Consider the following 18,107-nt stretch of genomic DNA (forward strand, 5'->3'; position numbering starts at 1 on the left):
TAGGTTAGGGAAGTGCCTGTGTGAAGGCATTACGTAGCTTTAAAGTCGAAAACACAGATAATCTCATTACACAGTGCACTTTTCAGCTGAGAAACCTCGGATCCTGACATTCAAGTGGATGTGACATACAGCACCCAACTAAACATTGTTCGAGACTAAGCTACTCCCCCCTGCTACACTGTGAAAACTCATCAGTATTGGATTGAAGAACATGACAAAGAGCCTGAGGTGTTGACCTGGCCTGCAAACTCCCCAGATCCCAGTCCAATCAAGCATCCATAGATGCTCTGAACCAAGGCTGATCCACAGAGACCCTCCCTGCAACTATCAGGACCAAAAGGATCTGCTGCCAACATTCCAGTGCCAGATTTCCACAGCGTACCTCAGGAGGTCTGCGTTCATGCCCTGATGGGTCCAAGCTGTTTTGGGGGTGTGATGTATCAGGTGCTATAGCCTTCCCAAGGACTCTGTTGGACACTTTTTTGGTGCTTATTTGGGAGTTTGGTCTAATATGTTAAAATCCTTTCTCTATTTTCAGCATCACGACACCAAATAAGGTAATATGTTTGGTTCTAGAAGAAAATGGTAGCCTTAGAAAAACACCTTTTGTTGGTTCTTTTACTCTTTTGTAACCGTCTTTGTTACAATGTTTGCTTTACTTCCCCAACTCTGGCTAAAAGCAGTGTGCCGCTGCTTTCCTGAGTCTTTGATTGAGTCATCCAGTCAGGGCTAACTCTGATATCACAACTTAAAAGATAAATTACAGGAGAAGTGTAGTCCTGTTCATAAGAGAAACATTGAAGGAAGCTGTCAAAGATCGAGAACACAAAGCTGCTTGAGACTGAACACGGACAAACTGTGTTTTACCGTCAACCATTTCAACATTTGATCAGAGCTCAGCACACACCGAATGTGTTGTTTTTGCTTGCAAATAGCCTAACCCCTCCTTCTGGAGTTTGCTTAAGCTTCATCAAAAACCATTAGTTCCTACACACACAGCCACAGTGGGTTTTTGTAAATTGCTGACAAAGAAATCACTTTAATTCTGCATCGAAGTATGCCAGCAAAAAAGAGAGCACCGGAATAACAAGCAGACACACATCTATACACACACACACACACTCATTAAGGAGCACGCTAGATAAAGGCTCTTGTTCAGAGATATGTACGCTTATGAACATGTCAAACAAAGACGCAAACAAACCTATGTGGTTTCCAAAAGTATGCAGACTGTTCCATAAATCATACACATGCCATCACACAAACACAAGCACAATGCAGCTGAAAATCACTGCTTATTACTTTGTCTGTACTGTAGCCTAGCTGCCAGGCTCCCCTGAGGTTGCAGTAATTGACTTGTCCAGTCCCTCCTTTCAGCACGTTTTTCTTCCTCCGCTTCTTCTGTCCGGTGTTTGCCAGAGGGACCGAGCTGACACACAAAAGATATTGGCCACATTGTCAAAACGTATGAGTGAACAAAACTCTCTCGCTGTAATGAATCCTGCCATAGTGCCTACGCCGGTTCAGCTTTTAATATCCCAAATGTCCACTTCCACTGCTCTCTATAATAAATTGTAAATGCACGTCATTCTTCAAAAAGAACTTCCACTCTCTCACACGTTCATAGGACTTTCTTGATCTGTCGAGCTTTTCTTGCTGTTACTGTCAAGTGTTGCAGGTGACTTTTGCAAAATTTTTATTACTTTTTCTTGTTGATGAGGCCCGTTGTTGCTGAAGTGTAACTAAATGGATTGTGGATCATGGGTTATGGAAAATGCCTTTAGAAGTAAACGTCACACATTAATTATGTTAGGTGAGTTACAGTTATAGAGTTTAAGGCTTTTGGTTAAAAACTGCTTCTAGTCCCTTAAACCCCCCAAAAGGGGGGGGGGGGGGTATTCATATAGATAAATGAAAAACTTTCAGTGTTAATTCACCTAGATTTGTATGTTCTGCAACTTAGATTGGAAGCTGGTTCCTCTGGTTTTCAAAGCAGTGTTTTCACACAGCTCGTTATCAGGCATCAGCTTCTGGAGCTGAGAAATGTGCCAAACTATTCAGTTCTCTATTGGGCACTTGAGGCTGGCTCTGAAAGCGTTGCAACCCCCTTAAACGTTCACGTTAAAATGACATTTAAAAAAAAAAAAAAAAAATCAGTTCCTTGTAAATGGTTCTTATTTTGTGCTTTTCAACTCTTAATACTCAAAGTGCTGTATACAGCTTGCCTTATTCACCCATTCATACATGCACTTTTTCTATGCTTTTTCTACCTAAAGGCTTTTCTATCTACATTCACACACCTTTATACTCTGATGAATGCATAAGAGTACGACTTTGGATTAATATCAAGGATATTTGTCGTGCAGACTGGAGAAACCAGGGTTTGAACCACCAACCCTCCAATTAGTAGAAGACCTGCTCTACCTGAGCTACAGCTTACCAAAAGTGTAAAGCTCCTGGTATTCCCAGGTCGTCTCTCATCCAAGTACTAACCAGGCGCAACTCATTTAATTGAATTATCTGACAAATAATATTGCTTTAAGTGTCATAGAGCCCATCCATGAAGGTTGTTCTTCAGTTTTGATGAGTGAAATTATTCTTAGTCATATGTGTTTTGATAGATTAACATACCAGAGTGCTGATCTTAGCTGTCTTATGTCAGCAAAGAAAACCTTGCACACATTTTTCTGTGACAACATGAGCCTAACTGTAATTTTCTTTCTTTCTGTCATCCTCCATTGGTGACATCATGACTTCTCCTGCCTTGACAGGCCATATGTACACTCTAAAATTATACACTAAATGTGTTTTGAGTCTGGGCAGATGCTTTTTCTATTAGAGGTTGAGGTGATAAAGTTCTCAAAATTAATATTAATAGCTGCCAGGATCATACTGAGGAGGAGTTTTCTGAGCATTTCCCTCTTCCTCCTCTTCTGTCATTTTGAAAAACACCTCTCTCTCCTTGGCACGGTTTCTCAGCACTAAATAAATTAAACTGAGCCTCTGACTGTGGAATCAAATAAAAATGATGCAAGTCTGATACTTCACTGACATTAAAAAAAAACATTTTGCACAAGTATGATATTAAAGTGTCAGGGACATTAGCTGACAGTAGTTTAGCTGAGATTTTTTACGCTGAATATAAAAGACATCAGGTCTTTGACTTGGGTATTTTTCCCCCTATTCTTGTAATTAATGAAGCCTAAACCAGGGGAAACCATGTGTAACCTGTTAGTTTCTTTTAGATTCACTAATTAAGTCAGTCATGCACCATACAACACTTGTAAACTGAACTTAATAACCAGTTTGCAGCATACATGGCAGCACTCCAAATCAAGTATTTTTTAATCAGCATCACCTGTCATGTTTCAGTTCTGCTCTCTGAATCATTCCAGGTAGGTGTGCTTTATAGTACAAGTAGAATAGTTTTACTTTTTTTTTTTTTGTTACTTTGTTACTAGTAGCTGGCTGCAAATGTTGCAAAACATATTATGTGTTCCCATTTCTTTAGCTGGATTAAAAAGAAATGTCAATGCTAACACAGTTTGGGAGGCATAAAATAATATTTTTGGGCCAACAAGGTGATTACTAAGAAGAATCAAAAACTTGGTGTATCTGAGCATGCTATGTAGTTTGTCTTAATTGAAAAAAAAAAAAAGAAGAAGTGGGCAAACCTAAAAATCCAATAAAGACCTGACAGAGGACCTGTGAGATGCATCTGGACCTCTAGCTGATTTATCTGCTGTTCATCTGCTCCTTATCAGAAGTGATGTCAGTGGAAGGATGGCCATCAAGAAGCCATTCTTCAAGAAGGGAAATGGGGAGAAGAGGCTGAGGTATGCCAGATTACACAAGAAAATCAGTGACAACAAGGCTTATGAAGAGAGGTACACCCATTTGTAAAACACAGTTCATGGTGATGAAAAGAAAGAAAAGTATGATCATAAAAAACTAGGAAAAACAGAAAATGGAATGCTGTTGATCATGGACAGGCCTGCTCAGAGCCTGGACGTCATCATTATTGAAGCAGCGTGGGATCTTAACAGAAAACAGAACAAAAATCTGCCAACATCCAAAGAAGAGCTTCGACTGTCCTTTAAGAAGCCTGGAGAAATATTCCTGAAGACCACTTTTAAAAAGCTTGCCTAAGAAACTTCAGGCTGTTTTGCAGAATAAAGTAGACATACCAAACACTGACCTTGAAGCTTGTTAGACTTGTACAAACTCTGAAGGAAAAAAAGAAATGAAGGTTGACGCAAGATTTTTTCCATAGTACTCTAAAGCCAACTAAACAACGAATACTCATCAAAACATTTCCCTGATTCACCACGTCTTACTCAAACTGAACACATATGGGACTTTTTAAACCCTCTTGACAGACGGCACTCTCCGCAAACATCATCAAAACGCCAACTAAGAGATTATGTGTTGGAACAATGGCATTCCGTCTCTCCAGCAGACTTCCAAAGGCTTTGGAGAATCCGTCTCACAGTTCATCAAAGCTCTTCTGGTCCATCAACAATTTAATAAAAATGTATTTTTGTATAATTATTTCAAATGTACTCTAGTGATTACTAATATGACATCTAGACTAGGTCACTACGTAAATATTTTATGCAGTCTCAGGGTTAATGCACAGGGTTTATAGTGTGCGGTCAGCTTGTTGGTTAGGAGTTAATGTGTTACTAGTCTCAATAGCAATAAATGCCATAATATTCAGCATCTCATTCCTTTAAATTCATTTTCTATCTAAATGCAAATATGCTTGTATTTAAAACAAAAACAAAAACTCAGTTACAAAGAAGTACTCCCTGAGCAGGGATACCTCTAGTTGAGAATCACTGATGGAGACGTGGATTATAGTTTTGAAGTCTGCATAATAATATCTTTACCACTGTTTTTCTTGGTGCTTGAGGCTTACCTTGTCTCAGAATTAGTTTTGTGTCTTTGATGAAGTTGGATTGTGAGATTTACTGTATTCCCTCCTAATAATGAGCCGAGTTGGAAACTGAGATGACCCCCCCCCCCCCCCTCTCCTACAGGAGGGAAAGGCAAAGCAGTTTAAATTCAAATAACTTTGTTTCAACTTTTGTGCATCTTTAGTAGGTATGGTTGACAGCAACAAGACTGAGCTCTGGGGCTCTATTTTACAATGCAATAACACTCCTCTTTGTAATAAAACAGAATACTAGGCCACGGTTTTACTCAGAAGACAAAAAATGCCCTACATTTAATGGCTTTATTAACGGTTCTTGTTTTAATTATCTGCATTGTCTTGCATGTTTAACAAGCTGCATTATATACCAGGGCTTTGTTGTAAATGTGCACTGGGCTGTCTTCTCTTAGGAATGAAATCGATAAAGCGGGGCTCCATCCTGCTGTTAAATCACAAAGTCTCTTACACTGACATGCTATTTTGTTTCCCAGCTTTGCAGCATGGTTTAAAAGGGCTTCCACAAAATAGTCTTGTAATGTAGTCCTCAGAAGAGGCAGCTTTTCAATGTGATTGATCTTAAAGGAGAAGTCCTTAGAGATTAAATCATTTGGGTCTGAAGGTCATGGGGATACCCATTAGCTTGATGCTCAAAAATCCATGTTTTGTTGTGTTTTACCAATATACTTTGTCAACCCTGAAATTCTTTTTAAATAATAGGCTAGGCAATAAGTGTCTCTTTTCCGTCATTCTGTCTGGCAGCAAGAATCAGATTTTTAGCTGCTTGTTAAAAGTGAAATTTGGCTGCCTCATTGAAAAGTTAGTATTACCATTTATATTATTCAATATGAAGGTTAAAAAATGGCTACATTTGCATTATCGGTAGCTTAATAAAGCAGGTTTCCTGTGAATGTCACCAAAGACACTCAGTTTGTCATTCTGCAAATACATGAATATTTCAGTGTTTTTATTACAAGGCCAGTTGCATCATTCACAATAAATAGTGACTTTACTGATGACGTTTAGATGTAAATCTTAGAGGCTGCAATGCGCTATACACACTGTTTGTATTTCTGTGCCACTCTAGTGGCTTACGCTTCAGATTCCCCTCTCCCCTCAGGTCTGCTTCTTGATCTCTAATGATGATTAATGTAGGCTGTGTGCTTATTGGCACCACTGTGTTATTGGCATACTGACAGGACCGTTAAGATGGATAACTATGCAAGTGTGTGTACGTATGTGTAAGTGTGTGAGAGCCAGCAGTAGAGCTGTGAAATCGATTGATTTGTTTGTCTGGTCAATAAGAAAATTGATTTGTGGAAGAGGCTGAAAAACAACACCTAAATTAAACTTGGGCTCTGATTTTTTTCTGTTTGTTGAATCTTTTATAACTGTGCCACAAACGACAGAAAACTCTGCTTTGTGCTTGAAAACATTTCTTTTTTTTTTTCTTCTTCTATCTGTTTGTGTGTGTGCAGGAGATGGTCCGTCGTGGGGAGATCTTGGACGACAGCATGGAGGATGAGTTTTACCTTCGTCGTCTGGACGCCGGGCTATTTGTTCTTCAGTTGATCTGCTACATTATGGTGGAGATCAGCAACTCAGGAATCCCACAGGTACACACACATGCGCACGCACGCACGCACGCACGCACGCACGCAAACTGGGCCTGGCTTGCCAATTTCCTTTCAGATTAATTGTTCTTAACATGTCTGATCACACAAACTATGAAAACAGATGGAGGTCAAATAGCTGTTAATGGGTGCAGTTTGTAAAGTGTTACAGTTGCAGGCAAAAAAATACTGCTTAGGCATTTGACTTGCATTATGTCACAGTCTATAACGCCGTGTCACTACTGTTACACTGTAATACTGCTGCTGAAACCTTTTGGCAGGGATAAATTCTAAGGCTAAATTCTACTGCCTGCAAGGTGCAACCACTGCATTGTTTTCTATATTGTAAAAAATATGAATGAAATATTGTGATAAAGATTTGAGGCAATATTTCCCAGCACTAGTGTTTAAAAGGCCTAGTATAACATAAAAGCCACTATAGTAGAGTCCAAGAATGAACATATGGAGCAAACAATTAGCTTAAAGTTGAACATTTTAAGCTAAGCAAACTAGCATTAACTCAAAGTGGAAACTGTCTTTTTACCTACAATGTTACCTTTAGTTCTTGTTTAGCACTAAAATACAGACGAAGTAATAAGACACATCAAAACAAACAACAATATACAGCCTTAGATAATAGGAATTCTATTTTCTTTTCTTTTTTGTCTGCATGTAGCTTCAACAGAGGGTCCATCAAATTCTTAACCTAAGAGGAGGTTCTGTCAAAGTAGTGCGCCACATCATGAGAGGTGAGTAACTTTATCATCTCAATATTTCCTTAGTATCTCTGCTACTCTGCTGCACATAAACATACAGACACTGTTTTATGTGAAAATATATGGGGAGCGCATTAACATATAAATGTGTTTGATCAATACACAAAAAGTTATTAGTATTTTTTAAGCGCTGTTAACGTGAGTAAAGAATTTTTAACATAGCTTTTTATTTTGGATGTTTATGTTATTTTACTTTGCAAACAGGCAAAGTTATTTTATAAAAACCCAAAACAGCCAGGGTTAAAATGAATCAGTTCCTTTTTGCTGGATAACAACCTGCACGCCTTCTCCCCAGGCCATTCTTCTTTGGCAAATCTCTCAAGCTTCTACAAATTTGACAGAGATAGTTCTTTACAAGGAGCTACGCATGTTTTGAGTTGTGTTTATGTTGGAGGACAAAATGACGACCCAGATCCAGTTTGGCTTCTGACTGTTGAAATCTTCAGATATCCTTCATTTTCTCAAGTCCAAACTGAGTTCTGTTGTCTTTTGGCATGATGCTTTCACAGGTGACAGCTCAAACTCTCGCTGAAGTTTTTATATTGTGGAAGAAAATCCTCAGTTTTAGCTTGATTTTACAAACTTTGAGTATTACAGTACATAAAGTTGAAACACATCATTGCACAGCGGTGGTTTGATAAAAAGGTTAGTTTTTCAGAAGGCAAATAGTACTGCTTTTGCTTTTTCTGAAGTAATTATGTTATTGTATGCTTAGAAATGCTATGTTATAAATTCTTTGCTCCGTTAAAAAAAGCAGTTGGAAGAATTCTGACAAAAACCTCCATTCTGATAGTCCTCATCTATCAAATTGAAAGTGTGAAATAATTTTCTCCTTATCTTCATACTCTGCAAATGGGAGAATAATCTGTAGTGACACATTTCTCAGCACAGGCCTTTCCCGTGACTTTATACCAAATCTACAGGTTGATCTGGGACCTTGCCCAAAAGCATACACCCTTCACCTTAGAGTGAACAAGGATAAAAGTAGAAAAACTGCGTATTTTGAAAGGGCAAAGTGGTGCCTTCAAAAGCTGCTCTTACACCCACAGAGATTTATATTACTTTCAGAAGTGCATTTTATTGACACATTTTGTAAAATCCTGTTTCCAAGTGCTTCTCAGCCTGGCAAGGAAACAGCATTTCAGGGGAAAATGTTGGTATAATCGCTGTTCTTTGGCTCTGGTTATTGTTTGATAGCAAGCCTGTGCTGTTCGCCTGCCAAAGTGGTTAGGTTGGAATATAATAAAATACCACAAATAATGTCATATGCTCCTGTTCTCTTGAACAAAGAAGTAGGCCTGGGGAGACCCTGTCACTCTGACCTTTGTTTAGTACATTCTTCCTTTGCATTTGCACTAGCAGTGGTCACACTTGGGACCTTGTATGAGAGGGGTGTTTTTAATATTTAGACTGTCCTGAAGATTACGATATAGAAAATTCAGATGGAAAAATAAACACAATAAAATCGAGCATCTAAAATATCCAGGCAGATGTGATCGTTTGTTTTGTTTTTGTTAATTGTATTACCTTCCTGCAGATGGTAAAACAATATGATGAAATTGAGCCTGGCTTGCAAATCTGAACTGATCATATTGTCACTGAGTAGAGCAGAGACAGTCTGTCTGTCCTTTATTCACTTTTTTCACTTAGCCAGAGATTTCTCCTCGTGCTATATTTGTTTTCTGCCGTCAAAGACCTAGCAGGTTGTGTTATTTCCTTCGCAGCGCGACATCCATCCTTCCCGTATCATTGTCGGATAAAGCTCGAGGACGTGGCTCCGTTCACACACCCTCTGGCTCTCTGTGGCATGTAACACTGTAGATAGAGCCATCCGTCACACATGGCACTGCCAGCAAGCGTGGCATTTCTCCAGTCCTCCCCGTGTGCGTGTGTGCAGGAATTTGTATCCTAAATGTGGCTGTGTGACTCTTTGTTTTCATCTGCATATTTGCATACACGCACATCGTGCTTGTCCACACTATGTTTTTGCTTACTTACAGAGTTTTTGTGTGTGTGTGTGATTGCCATTACCATGTCTCCATATTTATTTGTACGCACATGTCCTTGCTTGCTTTTATCTGCATATTTTTTTAGATATTAACAAACCTTTGAGAGGAAATCCTTGCAGATGTTTACTTCATTTCTGATTCTGTACCCATGGCTGCCCTTGAATGTTTTCTACATATTAATGTGCATGTTAGGTTTCCTTGCATGATCTTGATGTGACTTATTTTTCATAAACTATATTGTGTTTATGTGTTCTGCAAATAACTGTGCGTCCGCATACATAATAGCTTAGAGCCATTGCATATGTCTATCATAATTCATCTGCGCGCGTGTGGTTCAGTGACCTCACCCTTCCTACTAGGCCACAGTGTGTGGAGCCATCTCCCATTTCAAGTGCCCCACCCGGTCAATGTTAAACCACAGGAAAAGGTTAAGCACATGCAGTGTGTGTCGCCTGCTCTGCTATCTTGACCTTAACGGCTTTAGCTTACTGAAGGAAAAAAAAACTGCTCCGCAGGAACAATTTAGCTTGTGTTGTGAAGTTTTTGGTTTTGAATTCTGAGGTTATGGTTCTTCTTTTTTTAAATCTTTCAGTTGTGATAACTTTATATAATAATACTTGGATTTTTACCCAAGTATTGAAGCTAATTCTTACACTTAAAGTTATGATACTAGTAGTTTTGAGCCTACAGTGGACAAAAATGAATGCAATTCTTAAATATTCAGTGTAATACCTTCAAATAAAACTGAAAGTCTGCACTTCAAATTATTTTAACACAATGAAAACCAGCCTTTGTGCCATTAAACTGTACCATTGACTAAAACGGTACTTAAGCGACTAAGCGATTAAGAAGTTGGGTTCTTTCCTGCAGCACATTCTTGTGGCGTGAATCTTTATATCAATAAAGATGTTAGAATAGTTTTGGGGGTTTTAAATCAGAGACCACCCTGACTAACTGCTGATGCAAACTCTGTTATTTTGTTCTATAAGAAGTTCAAAAAAGAGCTTCAAGGTTTACGCCTAGTAGGCCTTCAAGAGGTAAAGAAAGAAAAAGGTGCAAAAGAAGTCTTTACGCTGTATTTAAGCTAAAGGTGGAAGTTGACCAAAATATTGAAACCCTTGCTCACCCTCCCATCATAAAAAAGAACAGTTAAGTAATGTCAAGCCCTTATTCCAGGGATTAGAAATTATGGCTCCCATGGTATCGTGTGGGGTAAGAACATGTACTAAAGAAAGAACTTGCAAGACTTAAAAATACAAACTATTGCATTTAGTGTAAGTAGCAAAGTCCATCTTACAGACTTTCTCTGAAAATATCAAAAATATAGACATAGATAAAAATTAATTTGCGTTTGTTAGATGTGCTGATGAAACTGGTTTATGAGAAGAAAATAAACATTTGCAGCAATTATTGTTTTTTGAAGCTTATGTCTTGCTAAATGTTGTCATGGTATCCAGATTTTAGCTTTTTAGCTTTTGCAGTATCTTTTTTTCCCACTCTCTTTGTTTGTTTGTTAAAAGGCAAACTGCATGATGATTATAGACGGTAGGTTACCCCACTGTGGGCATATTCTGTACCAGCTGTCCTTTGTTCAGTGGGATCACAGTGGCTTGAGACTGATTTAGCAGTGTTTTAAATGACTTATGGTGCTCCAGCTGCAGCTGTAATCACGCTGAAAGTCCTATAGCGTGTCCCTATCCTTGGCTGCCGTTGCAGAGGCTGCTCCTGGAAATGATTCTCCTTGTATTCATGGCAGATCCGTCCCAGTCACTGACCTGAGTAATGGCGATGCTCACTACTGTATTGTCCTCTGCCGTGTTGCCGTGGTGACAGAAGGAGAGGGTACCAGCATGCCAAAGAAAAGGTTCTGCAGAGAGTTGAAGAGTCACGGAATCTCTGACCTCTCTGTCTGTGTGGCTGACTGCAACACCATTTATAGACATGGAGACACTGGCACTCGGTCACAATGACAGGCTGGCAGTAATAGAGGCCATAGATTATCATGTTTTTGTTGAGTTGCTTTCTCTGAGTTGCCCCTCACCTGCTTTTCTCAGTCACCCTTAAAATTGTGCCTTTTTAAGTAAGTCTCATTCGCATCCAAACCTCTGCAGATCAATTTAAAATCCCTGATTCTGACATTCAAGGCTTTTGTATTTGCACTGTGGACGAATCTGCATCCTCATATCTGCAGATGCTGGTCTAACTTTACACTTTCTTAACTTTATGCCTAGTGCTGTGGCCTGCTATAACCTAGCTCTCCCCTGAATACTCAATGATGGAGTAACCCGAGCGGATTACTGTCATCCTGAGCGTCTTCTGACCTGAGCTCAGTGTTTGTACTTCTAGAAGCACTTCTTGTAGCGTGCTATGCTGCCTTTACTTCTAACTTCTTTCTAATGTTGCTCAAACTTAAATACATGTCTGCAGTCTCACTTCAGTTATTTTTTTGTGGTAAAGTAAGGTCTGCTCCTGTCTGCATGCCAAATATCTTTGGGGAAAGTACTAACCCCAAGTTGCGAATGTGTGGATGTTAGATAGGAGCACTTGTATAGAAAGAGTATCGAAAAAAGTGCTTGTGTGAATGGATGAATGAGCAAAGTTGTGTAAAGTGCCACTACATAAAACCACTACATAAGAACTGGTCCATTTACCATAAAAATATGAAAATCTCTTTTTGCACTAGGGCGTCTCCGGTAATCTCACTGTAGCATTCATCTCTACTCAACATTTAAATAAATATACTCTTCTTATCAGGTAAGAAAAGGCAAGAATTAAGCTTGGAAGAAGTGTGGGTTTAGGTATTTAAGCTCATTGTCATCTTAGTGCTTTAAAGAGACATTTTTTCTTTTTCTTAAATAGTTTTAATAGTTTTGGCTATTAGGTATTATCATTGTCTCTCTACAAGTTTCACTGTACAGAACAGTCAAAGAATTATGCATTTTTCAAAAAATCTCTGTGTTAGCTCAAGCTGTTTAGAAGAGAAAATCAAAACTTGGCATGAATTTCTTGCATAAAGCTGACAATAAATGTCAGACTCAACTGTACGCACAGCTTGGCATTTTCCATTTATTTACTCTCAGATTTACCTCAGACTTCATCTTAGTGAAGTAAGCAGTGACCTAAAAAAATGAAACTAACATGGAAGTGGCCAAACTTGGCTAATTACTCCGTTCATTACAACTTTGCAGGGACTTGAAATTCTGCTTTTACTGACTACAGTCTACTCATCTATACTTTTGCTGTACTGTGGGCTTTAAAGCATGATAAATGCTATCTCCAACTGAAGCATGGTCTTAAAATCACGTGAAATATTTTTCTTCTTTTAGAATTTCTGAATGCAAATTTTATACATACATATTTTGATCTACAAAGGTTGACATTACTTTCCATGAGTGGCATTACAAAGTTAAAATTCCTAATGAAAAAGAATGCATCATGCTGCATTTAGGTGTTATTTGTTGTGGTGAGGAAACATAGAAAGTGTTATTGTTAATAGCTTTCCTATTGAATAAGAGTTAGAGAAAGATATTTATTAATCACTGTTAGGGCTGTTCGATATAACGATATATATCGGATGACGATATAAAAACGTCTATTGTTTAATTTTACGCTATTGTTTGTGTTGTGGTGTCTCAAAATAAACTGTTTACAGCAATATTTTTTCATCGTTTTGATGGTTACTGTAGTGGCTATATTAATTTCTTAAAGTTCTCTTTTTCTCTTATATTTTATATAACCACACTACGGACGGACAAGCGCCTGTATTTATGCGTTGTCTTTAGCAACAACGACGGTAAAACCATCGCTCACGTGTCCGCTTGTTTATTTTCCACATAAAACTTTCACAATAAAGCTCAAGATCCTGTTGAGACTTTTCAAAATAAACTGAATCACGTGAAAGAGTATGCAGAGTATTTTCGGATAAGAAGCAAAAAAGACTGTCAGGTGCTAAAAAATAAACCTTAGACTTAGACGTTAGAACAGGCTTTTCCCCGCAGCACGCCGTGTAATAAATACTCACAAAGAAAACGGCGGCCGTTACAACTTATGTCTAAAAATGTATCATTTCATGCATCTGTTAAAACACTCGACTCCAGGTACACGACGCCCAGCTGGAAACACTTCACGCAAGACGAGCGGCCCGAGATTCACAGAATTTACAAAAAAATGTTACATTTTTGTGATTTATATAGTTTCGGACGATAGATGTCTTATATCGGGATATGAGATTTTGTGTCATATCGCACAGCCCTAATCACTGTAGACAAGGACAACTTTATGCACTTGGTCAGCTAAGGAGTTTAAAAGTGCTACTGGTTTTAAATAATGAGTTAAAACCAATTACCATGCCATTTAAGAACCGTGAAATAGCTATTAATGCTCTCCCATACTACTCTGATAGATACAGATTTGTAGGATGTAGCCGTACAGTGGCCAGCAGGTGTGCTAGGCATGTCTGCATGTTAGCCCATTCTTCTTTGGAGAATCTCTCAAGCTTTTTAACATTAGATGGTCGTCTGGGATGGACCTTGATCTTCAGTTCACCCCACAGATTTTCAGTAGAATTCAGATCAGGGCTTTGTGCTTTGGTTCTTGTTGTTCTGGAAGATAAAAACGATGACCCAGACCAAGTTTACCTGCTGACTGCTTGAGGTTTATTTTTCAAAGTAATCCTATATCCTTTTTTCATGATTCCTTCCACCTTGACGAGATTCACAGTTCCAGATACACTGTGATCTTTGGGTTGTACACCTCTCCCTTCTTTCTCCAGATAAGTCTACATAATCTTTCTCCAGGTTATCATTAGCGTGCTTCAGTCTGGCTTGAATGTGTCTCTTTTCTTGGTCTGCAACCTCACGGTCCATTCCTGTGCAGGGTTCTAGTGATTATCTTCTTTGGGACTACATTTCCCAACATGGCTAAGTTCACTCGTGTCTCTGCATTTGTTCTGGGGTCTCAAGAAATATCTCTCACTTGTTTTCTTTCCAGTGTCCTTGAAATTCCCTTCCTACCTCTGCCAGGCTTGTTCTGTGCTGCGTGGCTCTCTTAGTTGTTACTTCTAGTTGATACTTCTCACTCCAGTTCTTGACACGTGGAAACACTTTTTTTTTTTTTTTGTATATCCGTATCCTGCTTTTTGAGCATCAACGCATTTTTTTTAAAGTCTAAACTGATTTCTTTTGTTTTTGTCAGAACAATGAAAAATTAAGAAACAGGTCCTTATAAAACCAGAATTAACATAATAAATAATTTTGCCTGTTCCTCTAGAACATCTGTAGACAAGTAGTATTCTTTTACAGTATCTCTTGAGGTTCGTCCTCAGCCCTATTACATCTGTCACTATCCTTTATGTACAATCTAATAACATAAAAACATCCTTCTACCCTCAAAAGCAAAATCTTCTCTGTGTCTTTGGCAGCCATTCTTTATCCTCCTAAACCCTGTGGGCTCTTGTGAGGAAAGCCCCCCTTCATTCTCGTCTCTCTGAAGTGTCTCCCAGAGAAAAATAGTCTTTTTTTTAATTATTATTTATTTATTTTTTATTCCATCTTTCTGTCTCGACATCCCTGGGTTTAATGTGTAATCCCTGCCTCAGAGGCTGGGTGAGAGAGACGCCGGATGCACGGAGTCCGCCGGGGCTGCGGCAGCTGCAACTTTCTGCACATTAGACTCACAAATCGACCGTCGCGCTGTCTCAGAGGGCTCGTGCGAGAGGCAGACAATAAAGAAAACAGTCAAATGTAGAGCAGTCCACACTTAAGTACAAGCACTGCACAATACACCTGGACCGGTTACTGAGGAAACGGGGTAGATTTCAGTGCAGCCACTGCTGCAGGGCGTCTTATTATAGAAAAGCCCTTTTCTTTTCTTTCTTTCTTTCCACAGGAAACATCCTGTAATTTGACTTTTTGTTGAAAAGTGATGTACAGACTGAAGAATGTCTAGACTAGAATGAAAGGCTATTTAATAACAAAATCCTTTTAATGCATAGTTCCCTTTCGCTAAGTCCTTTTAATATACAGAGAATAGCTTTCACTCTTCCTCCTGAAGTTACAGCGTCTCTGCTCTGCTTCTTTCTAATTATTCAGCATTTTAAGTGCAGGAAGCAGGCGTCATTGCCAGTAATTTCTAACTGAACTTCAGACTTGCCCCAGGGCCCTTGATGGTCAGTTTCTCAAATCAGCTTGCATGCATAATTCAAATTATATTTGTATTCAGTCAGTTTTAAATTAATCAGCACAAAGTAAAGCTGAAGTGAGGTGGTGTTTCAGGACCAGAGCACTGGTTAGTTTTTGGTGGCTTTGACAAAAACCCATCTCATAAATTTTTGTTTTTCTGTGAATATCTTTGCGTTTTTGTGTCTGTTTTATTGAACAAATGAATTATTGAACCTACATTACTCAAATTAAACTTCTTCCTAAACCTGAAGTGTACGTTGTTTTTCTTCCCTCATTCGCCTCCTGTTCAGTGCCGGAGGAACACCAATTCTGTCAATTTCTGGCTCCTAGCATGTTCTGTTTAACCGCAAAATTTAGAAGGCCCACGGCTGTGCTGTCAAGCCATCTAATCCTCTGATTTTTCTTTATGTATTGCAGAGTACGCCGAGAGCATCGGAGATGGAAAGAGCGATGAGTTCAAAGAGGCCGAGCGGAAGAGGATCATGGACCTCGCAGACAACTTCTAAGCTCACTTCTTCTCTTGCAGACGCTCATGCTTTCCCACCCTCAAACACGAGGAACCCCGGTGATCATCAAATCCAGAAATTAATGATTAAATGAACAGAAACAGCTAAAAGCATTCAGTGGAGGGAGATTTGGTTTCATGTGAGAAAGAATTTAAAATTACAGCCCTAAGTTAATAATTTCCTTTTTGTCTACTTGTCTAAGTCTTGTGTCAGAAAATTGGTTCAGTTCCAATGAAGATGTTTGCTGCAGACACAGTGGGAGTTGAGTTTGGAGGGACGAAAATTGTATCTTGACTGAAACACCCAGCCAGCAAGACTACTCTCAGCAACAGTGCTGTTTATTTACTGAACTCTGGTGTTGGACACTGCAGGATAATCATGGACACAGATTTTAAACTCAGAAATTCCCCCCCTCAAAGCTTTTTACCTGGCGAGTTTTTGTTTGGTCTGTTTTGTTTCTGTTTTTGTTTTTTATGGATTTAGGTGTAAAATATTTTCTAATAAAAAAACATTTGGTGATGGAATTCTGATGGCCATTTTGATTTTAGTCATGTTTTACAGCGTGGGATTGGCACAGCAAGCTGATAACAGTCTGTGCACATGAATTTCATTATGCCCCCACAGCAAGCCTATATCTGCAGCCCCGTTCGCAATATTAGAATCCTTGTGGAAAGGCAGACCTGCTTCTTCTTTACTTGTCTAAACCCACCCACGGATGGATCGCAGCAGCCTCCCAGAGCTCTCAACCCACTGCTGTTTTTCGTTGACGCTGATGCTGTTCACGCACATCAGTGAGGAGGTGGATTACAGTACAGCTGTGTACACAAACAGACCTACTGCATTATTGTCTCTGTCTTGTCCACCAGGCAGCATCTTTGTTTGGGAGGGGAAAAAAATGTTATGAATTACATGTTAACTGAGAGAGAATATCAGCCTAGTATCATCATTATCTGATAAGAGTAATTTCTATATAAAGACTGAATTTACGCTTTGGCGACAGTGGGAAGGAAAAACTAAATTTTACAGGAAGAAACCTCCAGCAGAGCCATGCTCCGGGATAGGCATCCATCAGCCGGCCACTGGTTGGGGAGGAGGGCGAGGAGGCGGGACAAAAGACACACTGTGGAATAAAGTCAGAGATTAGAATAATTAAGGATTTAATGCACAGTTGTGTATAAACACATGGGAATCCCCCAGAAACCTAGGCCTATTGCAGCATCCCTAAGGGAGGATACAGGGTCACCCTAATTATTATTAAGTTTCATCAAAAAGGAAAGTTTTTAGCTTATCTTAAAAGCAAAAAGGGTGTCTGTCTCCTGAATCCAAACTGGGAGCTGGTTTCACATAAGAGCAGCCTGAAAGCTCCCCCTCTTTCCTCTTTGTAATACGTTAGGAACCACAAGTAAGGCACGAGTCTGAGAATGAAGTGCTTCATTGGGCTGATTGAAAATAAAATTAAATACAATCATTTTGTGTTATTGACTGCAAATACTGGACAGGGGTTTTTTTTCTTCATAGGTGCAGAGGCAGAAGTTGAAGTGATGAACTGTGTTAGACTTGTGCAGGACACTTGTGTCGATTATGGTCATTGCTAAGTCAGGCCACACACCAATTTTAGATTTTAGCTGAGGATTCTTAAATCTAAAATATCCACCTTCATACTAGCTTTATACTTGATAGATGTTGGGAAGCAGGTGTTATGTCTAATTATATCTTGTTGAATTAAGTTGGTTAAATCTACAAAGAGCAATAAACCTCAGAGCCAAATTTATTTAGAACATTGATACAGTTGCATATGGTTGTGCCCAAGTCCATCTGAGCCTATTAAGAGGTTCATATGACGCAGCTATGTCAGGTTTCTGTCAAAACACTCAGACAGGGCTCAAAGATCAGAGCCTGTTCTTATCGCAGGTAAAGATTTCTGTGCATCTGAACCATAGATGATGACGATTAAATATTAAGATTATTTGCAGATCCTGAATCTAAACTATTTGACTGTGGAGCACGGAAAGTGCTTTTCTACCTTGAAAGGTTCAGCCTTGGTTAGATTTTTCTTACATTGATGGCTTCCGGTTTTTATTACACTATATC

General features: G+C 39.1%; 1 protein-coding gene across 2 annotated transcripts in view; it reads left to right on the plus strand.

Annotated features, from left to right (window-relative positions):
- Positions 1 to 16,608, plus strand: part of ctnnbl1 (catenin, beta like 1) — a 74,304-nt gene extending 57,696 nt beyond the window's left edge. The window contains exons 14-16 of one of the 2 annotated variants that reach the window (XM_085145292.1): positions 6,412 to 6,549; positions 7,223 to 7,295; positions 9,047 to 15,920. In XM_085145292.1, coding sequence (XP_085001418.1) covers positions 6,412 to 6,549; positions 7,223 to 7,295; positions 9,047 to 9,135 — 300 coding nt within the window. In that variant the 3' untranslated portion in view covers positions 9,136 to 15,920. The other variant, XM_085145291.1, reaches the window with a different exon arrangement.
- Positions 16,609 to 18,107: the final 1,499 nt, after the last annotated feature.

This window comes from Neolamprologus multifasciatus, chromosome 20, assembly GCF_963576455.1.
Source record: "Neolamprologus multifasciatus chromosome 20, fNeoMul1.2, whole genome shotgun sequence".
NCBI lineage: Eukaryota > Metazoa > Chordata > Actinopteri > Cichliformes > Cichlidae > Neolamprologus > Neolamprologus multifasciatus.